The following is an 18,581-nucleotide window of genomic DNA, read 5'->3' on the forward strand; positions in this document are numbered from 1 at the left end:
GTTCAAACATACTTATGGAATGTATATAGCCATATTTACTGTGGACAGACATAGGAGAGTCCAGTATATCCAGCTTTAAAGGAACATATATTTGTCCATATGGATTACTGTTGAAGCCCCTGTTACTTTGCTCTATCGGACTTATGTTGTCAAAAAGTTTGTCCGTTCGCACAGCAACAAAAGTCAGATGAAAACAGAAAAAAGTTTGTCTGATGGAGCGTACACACAGTCGGATGTTGCTCCAAAACAACTAATTTGTATGTTTGTTGTCAAAAAGACAGATCGTATATACGGGCCTTTAGATTGATAATAAATGGTTTTAGCCAAACACTAACCCTGAATGAAAAAAAAAATGTTTGTGTTATTCATATTCTCTGAAAAATGGCCAAGAAAGCATACATTCTGCCAGGGTGTGTAAACTTATGAGCACAACTGTACATTTACAGAATTACTATAAAAAAAAAAAAAAATAAATAAAAAAATCTTATTAGGAAGACAAATAAAACAAAATCAGGCTTTGTTCTTGTCTGTGTATGATAGTGAAACCTTTTTTGATTTTAACAGGTTGTCATCGTTACTGAAGAAAGAAAAACTGGAATTAAATGTTAAACAAGTGATTGTGGATTACTGCTGTGAAGCTTTGTCTTTTAGCAAAAACAGGAAACCCAATGAAGCACAGTCCCTTGCAAGCAGTATTCAGCAATTGATGCAACAAAGTCTGGAAATGTATTATCCTGACATTTGCATCACCGTTTCTACTTGGACTAAGGACTCTGAGGACATTGTACAGAGAAGTCCAAATTCTTCCACTTCTGACTTCTGCCAGTACTCCCTCACATCATCTGCCTTAAACTTTTTAAAAAACAAATGCAATGCAACAGCAGTTCTAGCATGTTTAAGTGTTGTTAAAAGTCTTAAGCCACCAAAGTCAGGACTGTCATGGATGGATTTAAGAAGCAGTAGGAAAGAAACTCCTTTAGACATGGACATCATTTCTGTGGAATGTGACTTGATGCTTTCAGAGTTTCCAGTTTTTCAGAGGTATATCAATTTAATGTCTGCACCTTTTTGGGAGGTTTTTCAAGATGTGAGTTCACCAAGCAGTCCTTTGTGTGGCAAGCCATATTCTGCCTTAGTTTTTTTAGGGCTTCACTTTTCCTCCTCTTCTGTTGCTGTAATTGCAGCATTTAAGGAAGCACTTTTAAAGAAGAATTGGACTAATGCATTACAGATTATGAATCACTATACTTGCAACATTGATGATCTTGAGGAGGTCAGAGATGCACTTCTTTGCTGTGCAGCTGCAGAAGGTAATTATTTATCTCATATTATAGGTAAACAATGAAAATATTTGTAGTTATGTTTTAGAAACTGGGGCAATTGTGATTTGTGATTTAGCTCACCATTTTAGTTATAAAATAAATGCACTTGCTGGATTATTTGATCTCCTGCATTGAGTAGTGACTCAGAACACAAACCAGAGGGTCTAAACATTATAGCACAGCTAATTGATTATAGAATAAGGGAGGTAATAGGTAACGCACTGTATTTATGAAATAATGTTGAGAGGCTGTTCTCAGTCTATTTGTGTGTATGTATGTATATATATATATATATATGTGTGTGTGTGTGTGTGTGTGTGTGTGTGACACACCCCCTTAGCAGCCGCAAGTAACTAGAATCCCCCACCCTGCACAGCTAAGCTCTCCAAATTTCCACATGGGGCGTAATAACCTGGATAGGGATGGGAGGTTATAGGATGCATATTTGACTCCAAACAAGATTCAGGGACAATTCTACCTATATACAGTCTCTGTATACAACTCCTCTTCTTCCTCCAGCACACGCTTGCAGAACCCAGCTATGTCACCCTGTAGTAATTTTTGTAGCAAAGGCACATTGCAGACAGAGAATCACAACCCCTATAGTTGAAGAACAGATAGGGTGACACATCTTAAACCTTTCCTCTCTGTGGTGACTTATCCCAGCGCCACCTCTTCATGCCCTGTCAGCTCACCTGGCTGCAGCTGCCACTCTCCCTAAGCCCTCCAGAATTACCCACATTCCTCCAGACTGACATTCACCAGACGGCTGACTCTCAGAAGATCCCCCTGACCTGCTAACCTACTCCTACTGTCCACTTCCCTTGCTCCTGTGACTCCAGAAAGGGTTTTCTCTGTGTGTTGTAGGGGAATCTTCCAGCACCCCAGGCCAGAGGTCAATCCCCCTCCCCCAGACTAGCGGGCACCTTCAACAACAGCCAACTGCCTCCTCAGCGCTTCCATGTCCCACAGACTCCCCTTTCTGTTATGGCCCATGTCTATTTATGAAATAGGCTCTGTGCCCCCTGCCAGCCCAAAGATGTGAATTGACAGAGGCCTCATAAATATGCATGACAGCCCCTCCTTACTTCCACCTCCAGCTCTGGACATTTCTTCCAACTTCCAGACCACAGGAAAATGTAAGAGAGAGCTGCCAGATGTGTGTTGCATTTTGTTTTTCGGCTGGAAGCATTTTTGTGTTGCCTAAAGAAAAAATAAACACCATTTTGTTTAAGTTAAACGGCTTTGCACATGGTCCTGTGGCACTATAACCCCCAAAATTTACAATGCACACTCATAGTATAGTATGTCTTAGCCCTTGTACACACGGTCGGGCCGCGTTGTCGTATAATCCGACCATGTGTGGGCTGCATCTGGCTTTTTCTGTCGGAATGTACGACCAACAAAGTTTGTGAGCTGGATATAAAAAAAAATTGACAATGTGATCTGATCGGACAAAGTGCTACGCATGCTCAGATCAAATTCCTAGACCAAAGCTATTGGCTACTAGCCTGAACGTAGTCCTGTTGTATCTAAATAACGTCATCATGTTACGAACTATCAGATTTTCCGACAACTTTGTCCAACGGTGTGTATGCAACACCAGTTTCGGACAAAATCCATTGGAAAAATATCCAACAGATTTTATTGTCGGAATGTCAGACCGTGTGTACAAAGGCTTAGAGTAGCCACCACACACTACAAATAGGACAACGACCCAGAATTTTAAAAATACGGCAGCACACAAAAGATTGAAACAAAGGAGGGCATGACTTACTGCTTTCCCATGCTCAGATATGTATATATGAATTTCTATTTATTTTAAATATGTATTTACACATACATGTGTGTATGTATATATGAGGTCTGTCCAGAACATATCGAGCTATGTAATATATAGGGACATTAATTGAAGAAGATACAAGAAACATTGTACATAGGGCAATGGCGCCTCAGTCCCCTTTAAAGTAGGCACCTTGGGACCTCACACAAAATCTTGAACGCAGCTTGTTCTGGTCCTGTCAGTTGCCTATCTGTATTGATTGCAGCCTATACACATTCTACCTTCTCAGGTGTTCTGCTTGTTGTAAGCTGTTCAGAACATGGATTACTTTGAACAGATTTCAGCAGATTTTTGGCCATCTTTGAAGCGTTTGTGAAACAGTTTGATTTGCAATGCATGCATTGCATCATCCCCAAAAGCCTTCTGAATCATCCAAATAGTTTCTGTGGAGGGATGTTCAAGCTTAATGGAAAATCTGGTGCAGATTAGTTGCTCTACTCGCTCAGTACACATGCTCACTCAATGGCGTCTAACACTCCACTGACTAGTACAGTAAAGTTGTCATTGTTTATGTATGCTCATTCAAGTCCCCTCTCCTGGATAGGTTGCATTGATGTTGCACAGACTGTTCTTGTTATACTAACGATGGCTGGACTTTTTCTGGACAGACAGACAGTATGTATGTGCAGTATATTTGTGTGTGTGTATGTATGCATGTTTTTCTTCTAATAATACACATGAACATTTCCTCTGCTAAAGACCTGCAGAACTCTTGATCTTGCAACAGAGCAAGAACTAGATTCTAACACTGATTTGAGCATCCTGTTTTATTCCAGGTATGCAACTAATGGCTTACTTGACTAAAGCAGAATTCTCTGCATCCCGGTAAGCCAATCCTAGAGGACATAGAGACAGAGGGGAAGGAATATGATATTAAGGCTGTACAGGAGGAAGCTGCAGAAGATTCTTCTCCCCCAGATTGTGACTGTGATGAAGGGGGAGCTTGTTATAATTCAAACACATGTTGCCTCCTTAAGCACAAGCCTTGACTTTGTGCCACCTGACTCGCCCGCTGTCTTGCTATGCCCCTTTGGTTGCAACGAGACCTACACAACCCTGTAAATAATCCCCTGTCCATTACCAAGTAGAATGTGCAGTCTATGATGACTGGGTGACCCCTGAAAGGAATTAAGCTGAACTATAATGCATGTTTTCTTTTGGGTATAATATTTCTTTTAAAGAGTTTATAACATTTTGTTCCCATAAAGTCATATCATCTTTTTTTTTTTTTTTTTCTAGAAATTAATGGCTGGAAATATATTTTTGCTGTTAACAATGCCACACTGAGAATCAGACTAGCTCTTTGTTTCTTGAACAAATGGCCATTGGAGTCTTGTAGGGAGTTGCTGTCCTATTGTTTATGTGAAACTGATATTGAAGAAAATCTTAAAATGGATCTTAAAAATAAAAGGAAAGAAGTGGAAGTGTATAGAAAGGTAAAAATGTATCATATTTTTCTGATATGTCTCCAAGCATTTTTATTTACTAGTTTATAAAAACATGTCAAATAATATCTGTGCTTAGTGAATACATGAAATAATTGAATAATGGAATGACCTGCAGCTGTACACTATAACCCTGATATTGCGCACCAGATAACAATACAAATAAAGTTGCAGCGCTAGGTCAGTACAGAAAGTGGTCCTGTACATGAATACCAGGTGTTAGATAAAGTGCAATTCAGTTCATTGAAATGTGCAATCAAAAAAAAAAAAAAAAAATACAACAAAATGGCACAATAACCAAAGGTGTAATTCAATGTGATTAATGCATAATAAAGAAAAACAAAATTTTTGAAATAGCTAAATAAAGTGCAGATTTACAATTCAGTATATTGAAATGTGCAAGAGACTAAAAACAATAACCAAAAGTGCAATTCTATGCCATTAATGTGCAATGGAGCAGACGGAAAGTTGCATTCAAAAGTTTCATACAAAGTGCTGAAATTTGATAAATTCTATATATTGCCTGAAAACGAAACAATATCAAAATGTGCAATTCTATGTGATAAATGGCCAATAGAGCAAACAAAAAGTGTACACGAGTGCTAAAAGTGCAATATAAGGGGAGAAAAAGTGTGGCTGACATATAATGAAAGTAACTTCAAGTGCAATATGGAGCATAAACCGGATGCTTGACACCGTGATTCCTGTCACCTCGTTAAGATAAAAGGCTTACAAGAAAGCCTGTGACCTCCCTTACTCAGGGAGGTCAAAGTGCTTAGTAGAATCAAGGGTCCACTGGTGGAGTATTTAGACTTCCCCCCCCTCCGATTATCCGATGGCAAGCAGACAGCATAAACAGCAGGAGGTGATGTGTATGCAGAAAAAAAAAAACTTGAATAGTGTGGAGTATCTCTTTATGACGTATTTATTGATAACCTTGAGCAGCTACATAAAAAATAAATAAATAAATAAATAAAAAAAACTTTGGAGAGCGTTTTCCAGTTCAAAACAAACAGATATTCTTGCAAGAAACACATTTGCACAGGTCCGTAAGATCAAAGGAAGCATATACAGCGGACATAGTCCTGTATACATTGTGGTAGTCCGTGACAACCAGCACCAAGCCCTTCTTTTGAGGGGATGCCCCCACTCTATCAGGTGGGGGGGGGGAGGCTGCTTTACTTTGCAGGCATCTAGAGAACAGTGGTTCAGGATTTGTGAGTCACCTCAACAGTATCCCATGGTTACAAACTTGGATTATGGGGGTTTCCGCTGAAGTTTGAGATCCAATGTTCCTTTGGATCCTCCAAAAAGAGACTTATTGTTTCAGGCACTAGATCATTTAGTGCAGCAGTTCTCATCCCTGTCCTCAAGTACCCCCAACAGGCCATGTTTGCAGGTTTTCCTTTATCTTGCACAGGTTCTTTAAATCAGAGTCACTGACTTGGTATTTTGGACAGCTATTTTAGCTAAGAGAAATTCTTGAAGCATGGCTTGTTGGGGGTACTTCAGGAGAGGGTTGAGAACCACTTATTTAGTGCATCAGGGAGTGATTATACGGGTCCCTGAATTCGAAAGAGGCACAGAGTTTTATTCAAACCTGTTCACGGTTCTAAAACCAAATGGAGACACGAGGCCCATTTTGGCTCTAAGATCCCTGAACCAGTATCTATTAATCTGGTACTTTTGGATGGAGCCAGTGCTCTCAGTAGTAGCCTCGCTCCAGATGGGAGACTTTCTAGCCTTCACCAATATCAAGGATCCATATTTACACGTACTTAAATTTCAACCTTATCACTGGCATTTTGCAGTAGAGGAACAGCATTTCCAGTTTGTGGCTCTACCCTTCGGGCTTGCCACATCACCCCGGATGTTTAAAAAGGTCCTAGCACCAGTACTGGGTCTTTTATGGGTCCATGTAATCTTGGTGCTCAGATACTTGGACAACCTCCTGCTCAAAGATCACTCACTGCAGGCCCTAGGACAGTGCATAGCCTTCACAGTTTGGTGTTTAGAAAACCTGGGCTGGGTTATAAATATCAAAAAGTGAGCCCTGAGGCCAGCTTAGTCTCTGACATATTTAGGTCTGATCCTAGATACGGTTCATGCAAGGGTATTTTTGCCACCAATAAAGATCTGTGTCCTGAAGGATCAGGTGTGTCAGGTAAGGGACATCAGACAACCCTCCATTTTGCTCTGTATAAGTCTTCTGGAAAGGATGGTGTCCTCCTTTGAGGCATTTCCCTACGCCCAATTCCATTCCAGGCCTATACAACAAGGCATCTTGTACGAGCCCTGGTTACCCCATGTCCTTATCACCACAGCGTGCTTAAGCCTAAGCTGGTGTTTGCAGGATTAGAATCTGCAAAGGGGAAGATCCTTCCTCCTGAGGTCTTTGAGAGTACTGACCACCGACCCCACTCTCTCTGGCTGGGGAACAACCCAAGAACAGCTCATGGTCAAGGGCAGAGCCTGTCCATCAACATCCTGGAATTGCGGGCAGTGCGTCTGGTCCTACGGTCCTAGACAGTGGAGCTTCAGGACTGCCCTATCATGGTTCAGTCCGACAATGCCACTGCGGTGGCCTATATCAACCACCAGGGTGGTGCCAGGAGCCGTTCAGTTTAGGAGGAGGCAAACCACATATTAGCCTGGGCATGTTCCTGGTTCTATTGGCAGTCCATATCCTGGGGTAGAGAACTGGAAGGCAAATTATCTCAGCCGGGGGAATGGCCCATACACCCGAACATGTTTGGGGAATTTGCAGTGATGGGGATGGCTAAATGTTGATCTATTTGCATCCAGGTTCATCAAAGTGGTCACTTGGAAGATCTATAATACAGTCTGGAAGACTTGTATTGCTTGGTGTGAAGCCAGTGATTGCGAGAATTCTCTTTTATACAGTCGGCTGTGGAAATCAGATGGTTTTGAATACCATCAAGGGACAGATTTTGACCATGTTGATGTTCTTCCAAAGGTCTTTAGCCTCCCATTCGCTGGTCTGACCCTTTATGCAGGGGACAGCTTTTTTTCTTCCCCCATTAGGTGTGTCCTTGGGACTTGAATTTGGTGCTGTCTGTGTTACAGAAACAACCATTTGAGCCCATCAAGGACATTCCATTAGTCTTGTTGTCATGCAAGCTAGCATTCCTGAGGGCCATCTCCTCTGCTAGAAGGGTGTCAGAACTGAACACCCTTTTCTGTAGGGAATCATTTAATCCTTCACTACGACAAGGGGGTATTGCATCCTACTCCATGCTTCTTGCCAAGGGGTTATCAACCTTTCATTTGAATCATGGTATTGTTTTGCTGCCTTTTTTCTCTGCCTTGTTTAGTGGAAGAGAGACAACTGAATTCCTTAGATTTAATGTGAGTAGTCAGATTTTATTTGGCTAGATGTGCGGAGATCCAGGGATCAGGCTCATTTTTTTTTTTTTTTTTTTTTTTCAAGAAGAGACAGGCAGCTTCCAAAGCTTCCATCGCCGACTGGGTCTGCCCACTGGTTATTTAGGCCTATGGTCTGAAACATAAGGCTCCTCCCTTCAGGGTGAGAGCTTATTCTACCAGGGTTGTTGAAACCTACTGAGCTTTTCACCATCCGGTATCTGTGGCTCAGATTCATAAGGCTGCTACCTGGTCTTCAGTGCATACATTCACAAGATTTTATCAGGTGGCTGTTAGAGCAGCTGAGGATTCAGCTTTCTGCCGTAGTGCACTACAGACTGCTGTATAAAGTTTGATTGCTATCTTTTTTGGCCGGGTGTCTCCCTCCCCTCAAGGCTCTGCGGTGTCCCAGTAAGTATGCGTAGCACGGCCCCTTATAGGGCTGCTCAGAATTACCTGTTCCTCTGCATGACCATGACCTGGTGAACCTTCCAACCCATCTGGCACTCTGGGTTCAGACATTCTTGTATCACTGTATGGCAATAATTAAACTCCTCAATGTATTTAGGTTCTATGGATATTTTACTTGAACCAATAAAATGGGAAGTTGTCACAAAGAAGAGGTAATTTTCTGCCGAGTTCTAGACAACAGTGTCAACTCTGCAAAGGAATTTCTCAGGAAGACACAAGACAATATTTTAACAACAATACTCTATACATACAGTGGTGTGAAAAAGTGTTTACCCCCTTCCTCATTTCCTGTTCCTTTGCATGTTTGTCACACTTAAGTGTTTCGGAACATCAAACCAATTTAAACAATAGTCAAGGACAACACAAGTAAACACAAAATGCAATTTGTAAATGAAGGTGTTTATTATTAAAGGTGAAAAAAAATCCAAACCATCATGGCCCTGTGTGAAAAAAGTGATTGCCCCCTAAACCTAATAACTGGTTGGGCCACCCTTAGCAGCAACAACTGCAACCAAGCTTTTGCGATAACGTGCAATGAGGCTTTTACAGCGTCCTGGAGGAATTTTGGCCCACTCATCTTTGCAGAATTGTCCTAATTCAGTTACATTAGAGGGTTTTCGAGCATGAACGGCCTTTTTAAGGTCATACCACAACATCTCAATAGGATTCAGGTCAGGACTTTGGCTAGGCCATCTCAAAGTCTTCATTTTGTTTTTCTTCAGCCATTCGGTGGTGGACTTGCTGGTGTGTTTAGGATCATTGCCCTGCTGCAGAACCCAAGTTCGTTTCAGCTTGAGTACACGAACAGATGGTCGGACATTCTCCTTCAGGATCTCTTGGTAGACAGCAGAATTCATAGTTCCTTTTATCACGGCAAGTCTTCCAGGTCCTGAAGCAGCAAAACAGCCCCAGACCATCACACTACCACCACCATATTTTACTGTTGGTATAATGTTCTTTTTATGAAATGCAGTGTTCCTTCTACGCCAGATATACTTGGACACACACCTTCCAAAGAGTTCCAGTTTTGTCTCATCGGTCCACAGAATGTTGTCCCGAAAGTCTTGGGGATCATCAAGATGTGTTGTGGAGAAATTGAGACGAGCTTTGATGTTCTTTTTGCTCAGCAGTGGTTTTCTCCTTGGAACTCTGCCATGCAGGCCATTTTTGCCCAGTCTTTTCCTGATGGTGGAGGCATGAACGCTGACCTTAACTGAGGCAAGTGAGGCCTGCAGTTCCTTGGACGTTGTTGTGGGGTCTTTTGTGACCTCTTGGATGAGTCGTCGCTGCGCTCTTGGGGTAATTTTGGGCGGCCGGCCACTCCTGGGAAGGTTCACCACTGTTCCATGTCTTCGCCATTTGTGGATAATGGCTCTCACTGTGGTTCGCTGGATTCCCAAAGCTTTGGAAATGGCTTTATAACCCTTTCCAGACTGATAGATCTCAATTACTTTCTTTCTCAATTGTTCCTGAATTTCTTTGGGTCTCGGCATGATGTGTAGCTTTTAAGGATCTTCTGGTGGACCTTACTGTGTCAAGCAGCTCCTATTTAAGTGATGCCTTGATTGTGAACAGGTGTGGCAATAATCAGGCCTGGGTGTGGCTATAGAAATTAAACCCAGGTGTGGACAACCACAGTTATAGTATGTTTTAACAAGGGGGGGGATCACTTTTTTCACACAGGGCCATGATGGTTTGGATTTTTTTTCACCTTTAATAATAAACGCCTTCATTTACAAATTGCATTTTGTGTTTACTTGTGTTGTCCTTGACTATTGTTTAAATTGGTTTGATGTTCCGAAACACTTGTGTGACAAACATGCAAAGGAACAGGAAATGAGGAAGGGGGCAAACACTTTTTCACACCACTGTATATGTACACTTCCTTTAGAGAGAATATTATCCCCTAGACGGATGTTTCTGTTAACTGCTTATACTGCCATACTATAAAGATTGAACCTAGCTAGCCTGCATGCTATCCTAGGAAGGGAGAGCAGGTCTAAAGAAGAGTAATATAGGTATAAGTAATGGCAGTAAAGCCCACATTGCAGATCTGATGTCCTTCACCAGCTAATCAGATCTTGTTAACTGTAATCTGTTTGGGTATAGTGAGAGCAGTAGATTCCTCGTAGAGAATAAAACTAAAGGTGTCTGAGCACAGTGTTCAAATAATGCAGTAAATTGTTCTTGGAACAGAGATGTCTGTGCAGTGTGTCTTAATGTAACAGTGGTTAAGAATTGATAACAGTCAAGCAATTTGCCCTCTCGCCAACAACCAGATCTCCCTGATGTCTAACGGACAGGGACTTTTGTAGCGGATCCCCTGTCCCGATCTCCTGATGTGGACCTTGCCACACACACTGACAGGCAAGCGACCAGAGTGGTTCAGGAAAGGATGTCCGACAGCCAACGTAGCTAGGCACCTCAACCCACGGGTTGGAAGTAAGACTCCACATTGTAGGCCACAACCTCCCTCTCCTTTTTCCACAGAGAGGTCCATCTTGTGTCTGGCCCAAGGGGAAGAGACCCTCTGCACAGGCTTCATCCCTGGCATATGACCCTCCGCACAAGCTTCATCACAGCAAAGATTCCTGTGGTATGTAGTCCTGGCACACAACCATGCAAAGCAACTATCTGACAGGATGACTAGTTGTCCCACAATCCTTTTATTTGGCACACAGTAATGATGTCACTCGATACATTGATCACTAGAGGGACAGACAATACTTTGAAATGCTAGAAGGTATGGTGCTTTATGCTTGTATTCATTATTTCTACCTATGGAATAATGGTCAAACTCTGTGCCCCATGATGTACTCAAAGACAAAACATTTTACATGTATGTGTGACAAAAACTCTATTTTTTTTTTTTTTAAGATAAACATTGTATAGATTCCCTTCTAATTTAAAAAAAAAAGAAAAGAAAAATAACTTACTAGTGGGGGGGATCTGCTATCCTCTCCCTGGCCATTTGGGGCTCTGAAACAGCCACCGTTTGCTTCTGCTTGCTGCCAGGATTCCAGCGGTACCCTTTGTCACTATCCGCCACCGCTATGATCCACAGGAACAAGGAAGAAGCTGTGCCCCCCTAGACTTTCAACATGACATGGCTGAAGCTCTACCTCAAAGAATACCAGATGGAGCCAACAAGCCCCTGTAGTCAAGAGTAAGTTTACCCGCTCATCTGGAAAGGATAACCCCAGAGATGTTTTATGCTACACTAGAATGCTGTCTGGGGGAGGTGTGGCTTGCCAGCTTGCGGGAATGATTGCTTAGTTCCTCAGCTATGCAGAAACCTCAACGTCAGCAATACAACTGCTGCTTAGAAGAGCACACTCGCTTATACCACAATCCAAATATTCCTGCACCCTCCAGCCGTATGTCCAAGAGGAGGAAGGATGCCAAACCTCCTCAAAAGCTCACTCCATTCTTTTCCTCAGCGGGCCTGGCGTGTAGCAAAGATGGCGCTTGTGGATTCGTGGAGCGTCTCCCATCTCTTCCCACTAGACAGAGTACTATTCTGATTTATTACTACTGAGCCTGTAGACAGATACAGAGGCATATCTGTTAGATGGGGCTGTGTCTCTTAATTTGCATAATATTTATGGCACTTAGAATTGGGATCCACTGTATACCTCACATTTAAAAAAAAAAAAAAATATAGCCATATGTTCTTCACTATATTACAGGAGCAAGGAGTTTTACAGTATGTGCAAATAATTTTTTTTTTACATTTTTTTTCTGCCTTGTAGGTCCTATTTCTTAAAGAGGATATAGCTTGGTCAAGCAGGCAAGAGTTAAAGGAAGATTGTTTCAAGGATCCAGAGGCCATAATTCAAATTATCCTAAAAACGAAGGTATTTTACAGTTATGGGACTGTACATTGCTAACAGAAATGTATTTAACACCTTCCTGTTGGATGCAAGCATGCATCCACTTGGAGTATGGGCTTTAAAGTGGTTTTAAAGGTGCAAGGTTTTTTTTTTTTTTTTTTTTTTTTTTACCTGCATGTATTGGCTCCTGCTACTGTCAATCACAAGAGAGCCAATGAAGAGAGAACATGGGGTGTGGCCGAGCTGCAGCTCTGTGTGTCTTATGGGGTCGAAAGATATCACTAACCAGTGCCCCCAGATAAAGTGACCCGAAAAAAGGAGAATTGGGAATGCTCTATGCAAAACCACCGCGCAGAGCAGATAAGTATGACATGTTTGTTATGTAGAAAAACAAAACAAAAAACTTTTTAATGTCATTGTAATGCCGAGCGGCTGCATATATGCGTTTGTGTAAACAGTTTACTGAGAGTGGTGTCTGTCTCCTCAAACTACAGGTATTTAACCACTTGCCGCCAAATCATGTACCTGCAGCTGTCTGCCATAACCCTGATATTGTTTTTGAGAGGCGGTGAAGCTCTACAAAGTAAAAGCAATCCTAGTGGCTAACACTCAAGCACAAATGAAGTAATTTGGCTTATGTAGTGCAGCATAGTGAGGAATCTTTAAATTGGGAGACAAAGCAACCTCTAAGTCAGGAGTCCAAACTTTCTAAACAAAGGGCCAGTTTACAGTGCTTCAGACATGAGGGGGGCCGGACTGCGGCCATTGGAAGTAGAAATTGTCTTGGTGACAGTGGGAGTAAATAGTGCATCTTTGGCATTAGTGGGGGGATTTTGTTTGTGTCAATGGGAGAAATGGTGCCCCATAATTGGTGTCATTGGGAGGAATAGTGCCTTGTTGTCAGTAACATGAATTACTCTCCATTCTTGGTGTCAGTGGGAAGCAAAGTGCTCCAAAGACCTGATGAAGGCAAGCAAAGGGCCACATCAGACCCAAGGGCCGCAGTTTGGCGAAACCACTGCTCTATGTGAATGTGTTCAAGATAGGAAGACAAATTATACATGTCAAGATTTGGCAGTTTTCATACACCTTAAGGGAAAAAAAAAGAACATTCTTTTGATGACAGTGAGGTGCACATTTTGGACAGCGAGGACAGTGGGTCCACGAGAGGTGTGAAATCAATGCCAAAGTGTAACAAGCTACTGTACATTGAACTTTTGACACCAACATCCACCTATGTCATTTTAAAAAATTTTGACCCAGTGTTTTGACAACTATTCACAACTTCGGCCATGAAAATCTAACAATTAACATCTTTGAAGCCTTCTTGACACTGCATATCTTGGACCCGCATATGTGAATACAGACTACTCCATTTCACAAACTGAAGATCAGGAGCAGGGAGGACCAGCTCTTGATCATATTATCACAGATTACAGTGTTACAGTAATCAGTGACTGTACAACTCACCCCTCATGTGGTTTCTCTTCTTGAATGGAGAAAAATATGCAATGGGGGGATTTACTAAAACTGGAGCGCTCTGGTGCAGCTGTGCATGGTGTAGCCATTCAGCTTCTAACTTCAGATTGTTCAATAAAGCTTTGACAATAAAACATGGAAGCTGATTGGCTTCTATTCAGAGCTGAGTCAGATTTTGCACATTTCACCTTGAGTAAATCTCTTATAATGTATCCATTTCAACTTTTTGTAAGAGAAAACTGTAAATAAAATAAACAAATGATAAAAAACTAAAATGGCCAGGTCATGGTTAGGTTTTCGTAAGGTCACAGTTAAGGTTAAAGGCCATGCTCACAATCCAAAGGTCTGGGCCAGTGTATTTTAGGCAGGATAAAAAGTTAAATCCTCACTTTAACCACTTCACGGCCGCCTCACGCAGATATAGTGGCATGTTCCGGAAGATTAAAAGGTCCCTACGCGTTGCGTCAATCACGTGACTTCTTCAGAGGTCCCCTTGACGCAACACGTAGGGAGTGGCCGTACATCGTACCGGAAGTGAAGTAGGACTGGCGGAAGACGCCATAACACCATTTTACTTCTTGTGCTGTATTTTATATGTTTAAATGTGAGAGTCCGATTTTTAGTTCTTCAATTAAACCATCAAATTTTAACTAATTACTACACTATCAGAGCCTTCCCTCTCTCTCCATGTTTTTTATATTTTTGAGCCGCACATCTCTGTGAATATCTTCCCCGCAACTACAGTATAGGTTTACATGTATTATATGGCCCCCTTGTGGCCCAGTGTGAAGAATATCGCTTCCTAGTTGGCTGCAGTGGAGGACCCCCCTGGTGGCTGGAGGCAAGGAGTGGAGTTGGTTAGCTTTGTCTGATGTGCCTGTTTTTTATACTTGGAGGTGAGAGTTCTGAGAGCCTTTAATCCTGGGATTTATTATACTGCTTTCATCTGCATTTTTTTCCACCATTGGTGCCTGTGAATTACACGTTGATATTCACTTTCTGGACTTTTATATTTTGCTGATTTTTTTTTTTTTTTCATATATATTTGTAGTTTTTTATTATATTTATTTATATTTCATTAGCACTTAGCACTTTACAAGGACTTTTTTGATTGATTTGCGCAGGACTGTTTGTTCACTTTTATTTTTGCTGGGTAGTTTGTGTATACTATCAGGTTCAGCGGCATTTCTTGTACCTTACATTTGCACGTGCACTTTTGTTCTTGATCATTCATATATTTTTTCCTATATTTACCATTTTATACACTAATTTTTTGAAGAGGTACTTTCACCCTGTTTATTGGTTTTGATTTGTTGAATAGTAGCGCAAAGGCCCCTTTCACATGTTCAGGAAGATTAACGTACCTGTACGTTGCCCAACTCATAAGCATAATCGCAGGTCCCACGGACTCGATGTCCGCGGGGATACCCACAATCGTCTCACGGTGAGGAAGAATGGGGAATGCTAATGTAAACAAGCATTTCCCCATTCTGCCTAATGCCAGGACACTGATCACTGATAAAAAAATGCCATAAAACTATCCCCTATTTTGTAGATGCTATAACTTTTGCGCGAACCAATCAAACACTTATTGATTTATTTATTTTTTCCCAAAAATATGTATTAGAATACGTATCAGCTTAAACTGAGGGGGGGGGGGGGGGTGGGAGAAAGTGGTTTTTTTTTTATATATATATATATATATATATATATATATCTATATATATATATTTTTTTTTATTTTTTTGGGGGATATTTACAGTATAATAGCAAAAGGTAAAAAAAAAAAGTTTTTTTTTTTTTTTTTTTTTTTTCAAAAGTGTTGCTTTTTTTTGTGTTTACAGCACAAAAAAATAAACACAGAGGTGATCAAATACCACCAAAAAAAGGACATCAATTTTGTTTGGGAGCCACGTCGCACGACCGCACAATTGTCAGTTAAAGTGACAGTGCCAAATCACAAAAAGTGATCTGGTCTTTGGCCAGCCAAATGGTCCGGTTAAGGCTCCATGCACACTGACGCTCATGCTCTGCGTTTTGTAAACTCCCCTCTGTTATTTTATGTATCCATGCACACATGGACAATTTTCTGGATTTTTATCAGCAGTGGAGTAGTTTATGGGCTGCTGTCTGAACACCCTAAAATCATGTTTAGGAGCTGTTATTCTGACCACAAAAAAAAAAAAAAAAAGTTAAACGTGCATAAACGCTCAAAAATGTGTCTCACCAGCGTTTTTCAACATTTTTGATCCATTGAAAAAAAAAAAATATATATATTCTTAAAAAAAAAAAAAGAGAGACAAAACACTATTGCAAAAACATAAAAAAAATTAAAAAAATGTTGAAAGGCTTATTGCAAAGCTACTGGCATTTTAATAATGTTAAAGACATAAAACCCGGGGGGGGGGGGGGGGGCGTGGCCGAGACCGGCATGTGAGAGGACGTGCATCACGGAGCTCCCGCAAAGATCCTCTTCCCAGCCAGCTAAAACACCCAAGATCGGGCTGAACTCAGCACAGGGAACCCCATTGGTGTGCCTGGAATCGCAGCCAGGGTCTGTGAAGATTATGATGACCCGGAAATACGCTGAGGCCGGGACGCCAGATTCCCAACATGGCGCCACAGCTCCTCTTTCACAGTGTGCTCATGGTAAGGAGACGCTTAAAGATTCCGGTAAGGCTCCTAAGACCCCTACAAGTACAGTGAAAGACCCCCTGAGGGACATGCTATACTACGCTCAGAAAATAGTGCCCCAGACGGCCCAGGGGAGTGGGGAGGACATGTCTGCCACCCCTGCGGTGTTTCACACTCAGCAGGAGGAGGGGGGCAACGCACAGGGCCCTGTGGCGTCCCCCAGCCAGAGCCTTCCTGACATGGAGGATGAGGGAGAGGAAGCAGTTCAGCCCTCCCTAGCAGACATACTAAGGGCAGTACAGCGATGCACAGCTTCAGTTCACACTCTGCAGGATCAGTTTGGTGGCCTGAAGGAAGAACTGGGGTTTATTAGGCATGATCTACAGAAAACGAAGGAGCGCACCACCGCGGCGGGAGGCCGCATTAGTGAGATAGAGGATAAGCTGACACCCCTGCTGAGAGGTACGCAAATTACAGCCAGGATTGCTAGAGCGAATGAACTTAAATCTGATAAAATTGAGACAGAATAATATCCGTATTGTGGGGCTCCCTGAGAAGACAGAGGGTAGGGACCCCACAGACTTTGTTGAACAATGGCTATTGGAGGTTTTTAGGAAAGAAGTGTTCACACCATTGTACTCGGTTGAACGCGCGCACAGGGTACCGCCCAGGCCCCTTCCACCAGGCCACCCGCCCCACTCTATGATAGCCAGGTTACTTAATTTTAAAGATAAAGAAATAGTGCTGCGCCAGGCAAGAGAGCGATGCAATGTCCAAAATAACGGGGCACGCATCTCATTCTATCCTGATTACTCAGCGGAGATACAGAAGCGCAGAACAAGATTTACTGATGTAAAAAAAAAAAAAAAAAAACGATTGCAAAGGCTTAGAGCGTCCTACGAGATGTTGTTCCCGGCGAAACTGCGGATTTCGGCGGGGGGCCAATCCCACTTTTTTGAGGCAGCTGCCGAGGCTTCGGCGTGGTCGGATGCCAATGGACACATTATCAGACAAGCGGGAAGAAATGCAGCGGAAGGAGACTGGCCAGACCTCCATCTAAGCACGATCGTATAGCGATTATCGTCACACAATTGGGCTGGGAAGCCATTACCTACTGTTTTTCCACAAGCGATGCGAGCAAGTGAAGTTATCTTGAATACAGTTAAGTAGCACTTTGGATTGGAACATTTAGTAGTTTAACCAAAGAGACACTTGGAGTTTTTGGGCATGTTCAACCCACGTTTTTTGTATACTCTTTATCTCGGTTTTCCCCCATTCAATTGAATGATATTTACCCCCTATTCTGGCGGATGGAGAGACCACTCTCCCTTTTTGGAGATTGTTACCCTCTATGCACCCGCGGGGACTGGGAGATTTCTTGCTTAGCAGTTATGATTCTTATGTTTTTGTTCTGTTATTATCGCAGCTTCAGCTCGAGTAGGAACCGGCAGGTGTACAAGAGGGACTGTGTTTTATGCTGTTTCGTCTTTCATGCCACAGTAGACTCGTTTAATTGGAACTCAGGTATCACAATTTTGTCACACTTGGCGCCCCACACATATGCACGCCCTAAATTGCCTAGGGTACACACAATGCCTTACCCTATCATGTCTATGAGTGATTATCTTAATGAGTACTGTATCTTTGTTGTCTTGGAATATTATGGGCGTTCAGAATCCTCTGAAACAATCTATGGTGTCCACTATCCTTAAGAAATACTCCCCTGCCATTTATGCACTGCAGGAGACTCATTTAGTGCCGGAGACGATCTCCTGCCTGGGATTTTCCTGGGTGGGTAGTGCATTCCATTCCACTCGCACCTCTTATTCCAGGGGGGGTGAGTGTGCTGGTGCACCGGGCCATTGATTTCCAAATGTTGGACAAATTAATAGATGCTGAGGGACGCTATGTGATATTACTGTGTAAAATCTACCAATTGCATTGTATAATTACTGCTATCTATGTGCCACCTCCTTTCACGACAGAGGTGCTGAGGGTCCTGCTGACATATCAATTGGGGCACTCTGATGTACCCTTTATTATTGTGGGGGACTTCAATTGTTAAATGGATCCAGTCCTGGATAAACATCCACCTCCGGTGGCTTCCAGCACGAGGGCTCGTGCGGAAATTTACGGAGGAGTTGGAATGGGCTGATCCGTGGCGCAATCG

At 42.3% G+C, this 18,581-nt stretch overlaps 1 protein-coding gene across 6 annotated transcripts in view; it reads left to right on the forward strand.

The window, feature by feature from the left end:
- Positions 1-18,581, forward strand: part of ZFYVE26 (zinc finger FYVE-type containing 26) — a 1,794,472-nt gene that overhangs the window by 717,600 nt on the left and 1,058,291 nt on the right. For all 6 annotated transcript variants that reach the window (XM_077465059.1, XM_077465061.1, XM_077465063.1 and 3 more), the window contains 3 exons: positions 565-1,310; positions 4,405-4,601; positions 12,218-12,322. In XM_077465059.1, the coding sequence (XP_077321185.1) occupies positions 565-1,310; positions 4,405-4,601; positions 12,218-12,322 (1,048 nt within the window). The remainder of the gene's footprint in view (positions 1-564; positions 1,311-4,404; positions 4,602-12,217; positions 12,323-18,581) is intronic.

Source organism: Lithobates pipiens, unplaced genomic scaffold (assembly GCF_037356315.1).
Source record: "Lithobates pipiens isolate NorthernLeopardFrog02 unplaced genomic scaffold, aLitPip1_a1.2 Scaffold_30, whole genome shotgun sequence".
NCBI lineage: Eukaryota > Metazoa > Chordata > Amphibia > Anura > Ranidae > Lithobates > Lithobates pipiens.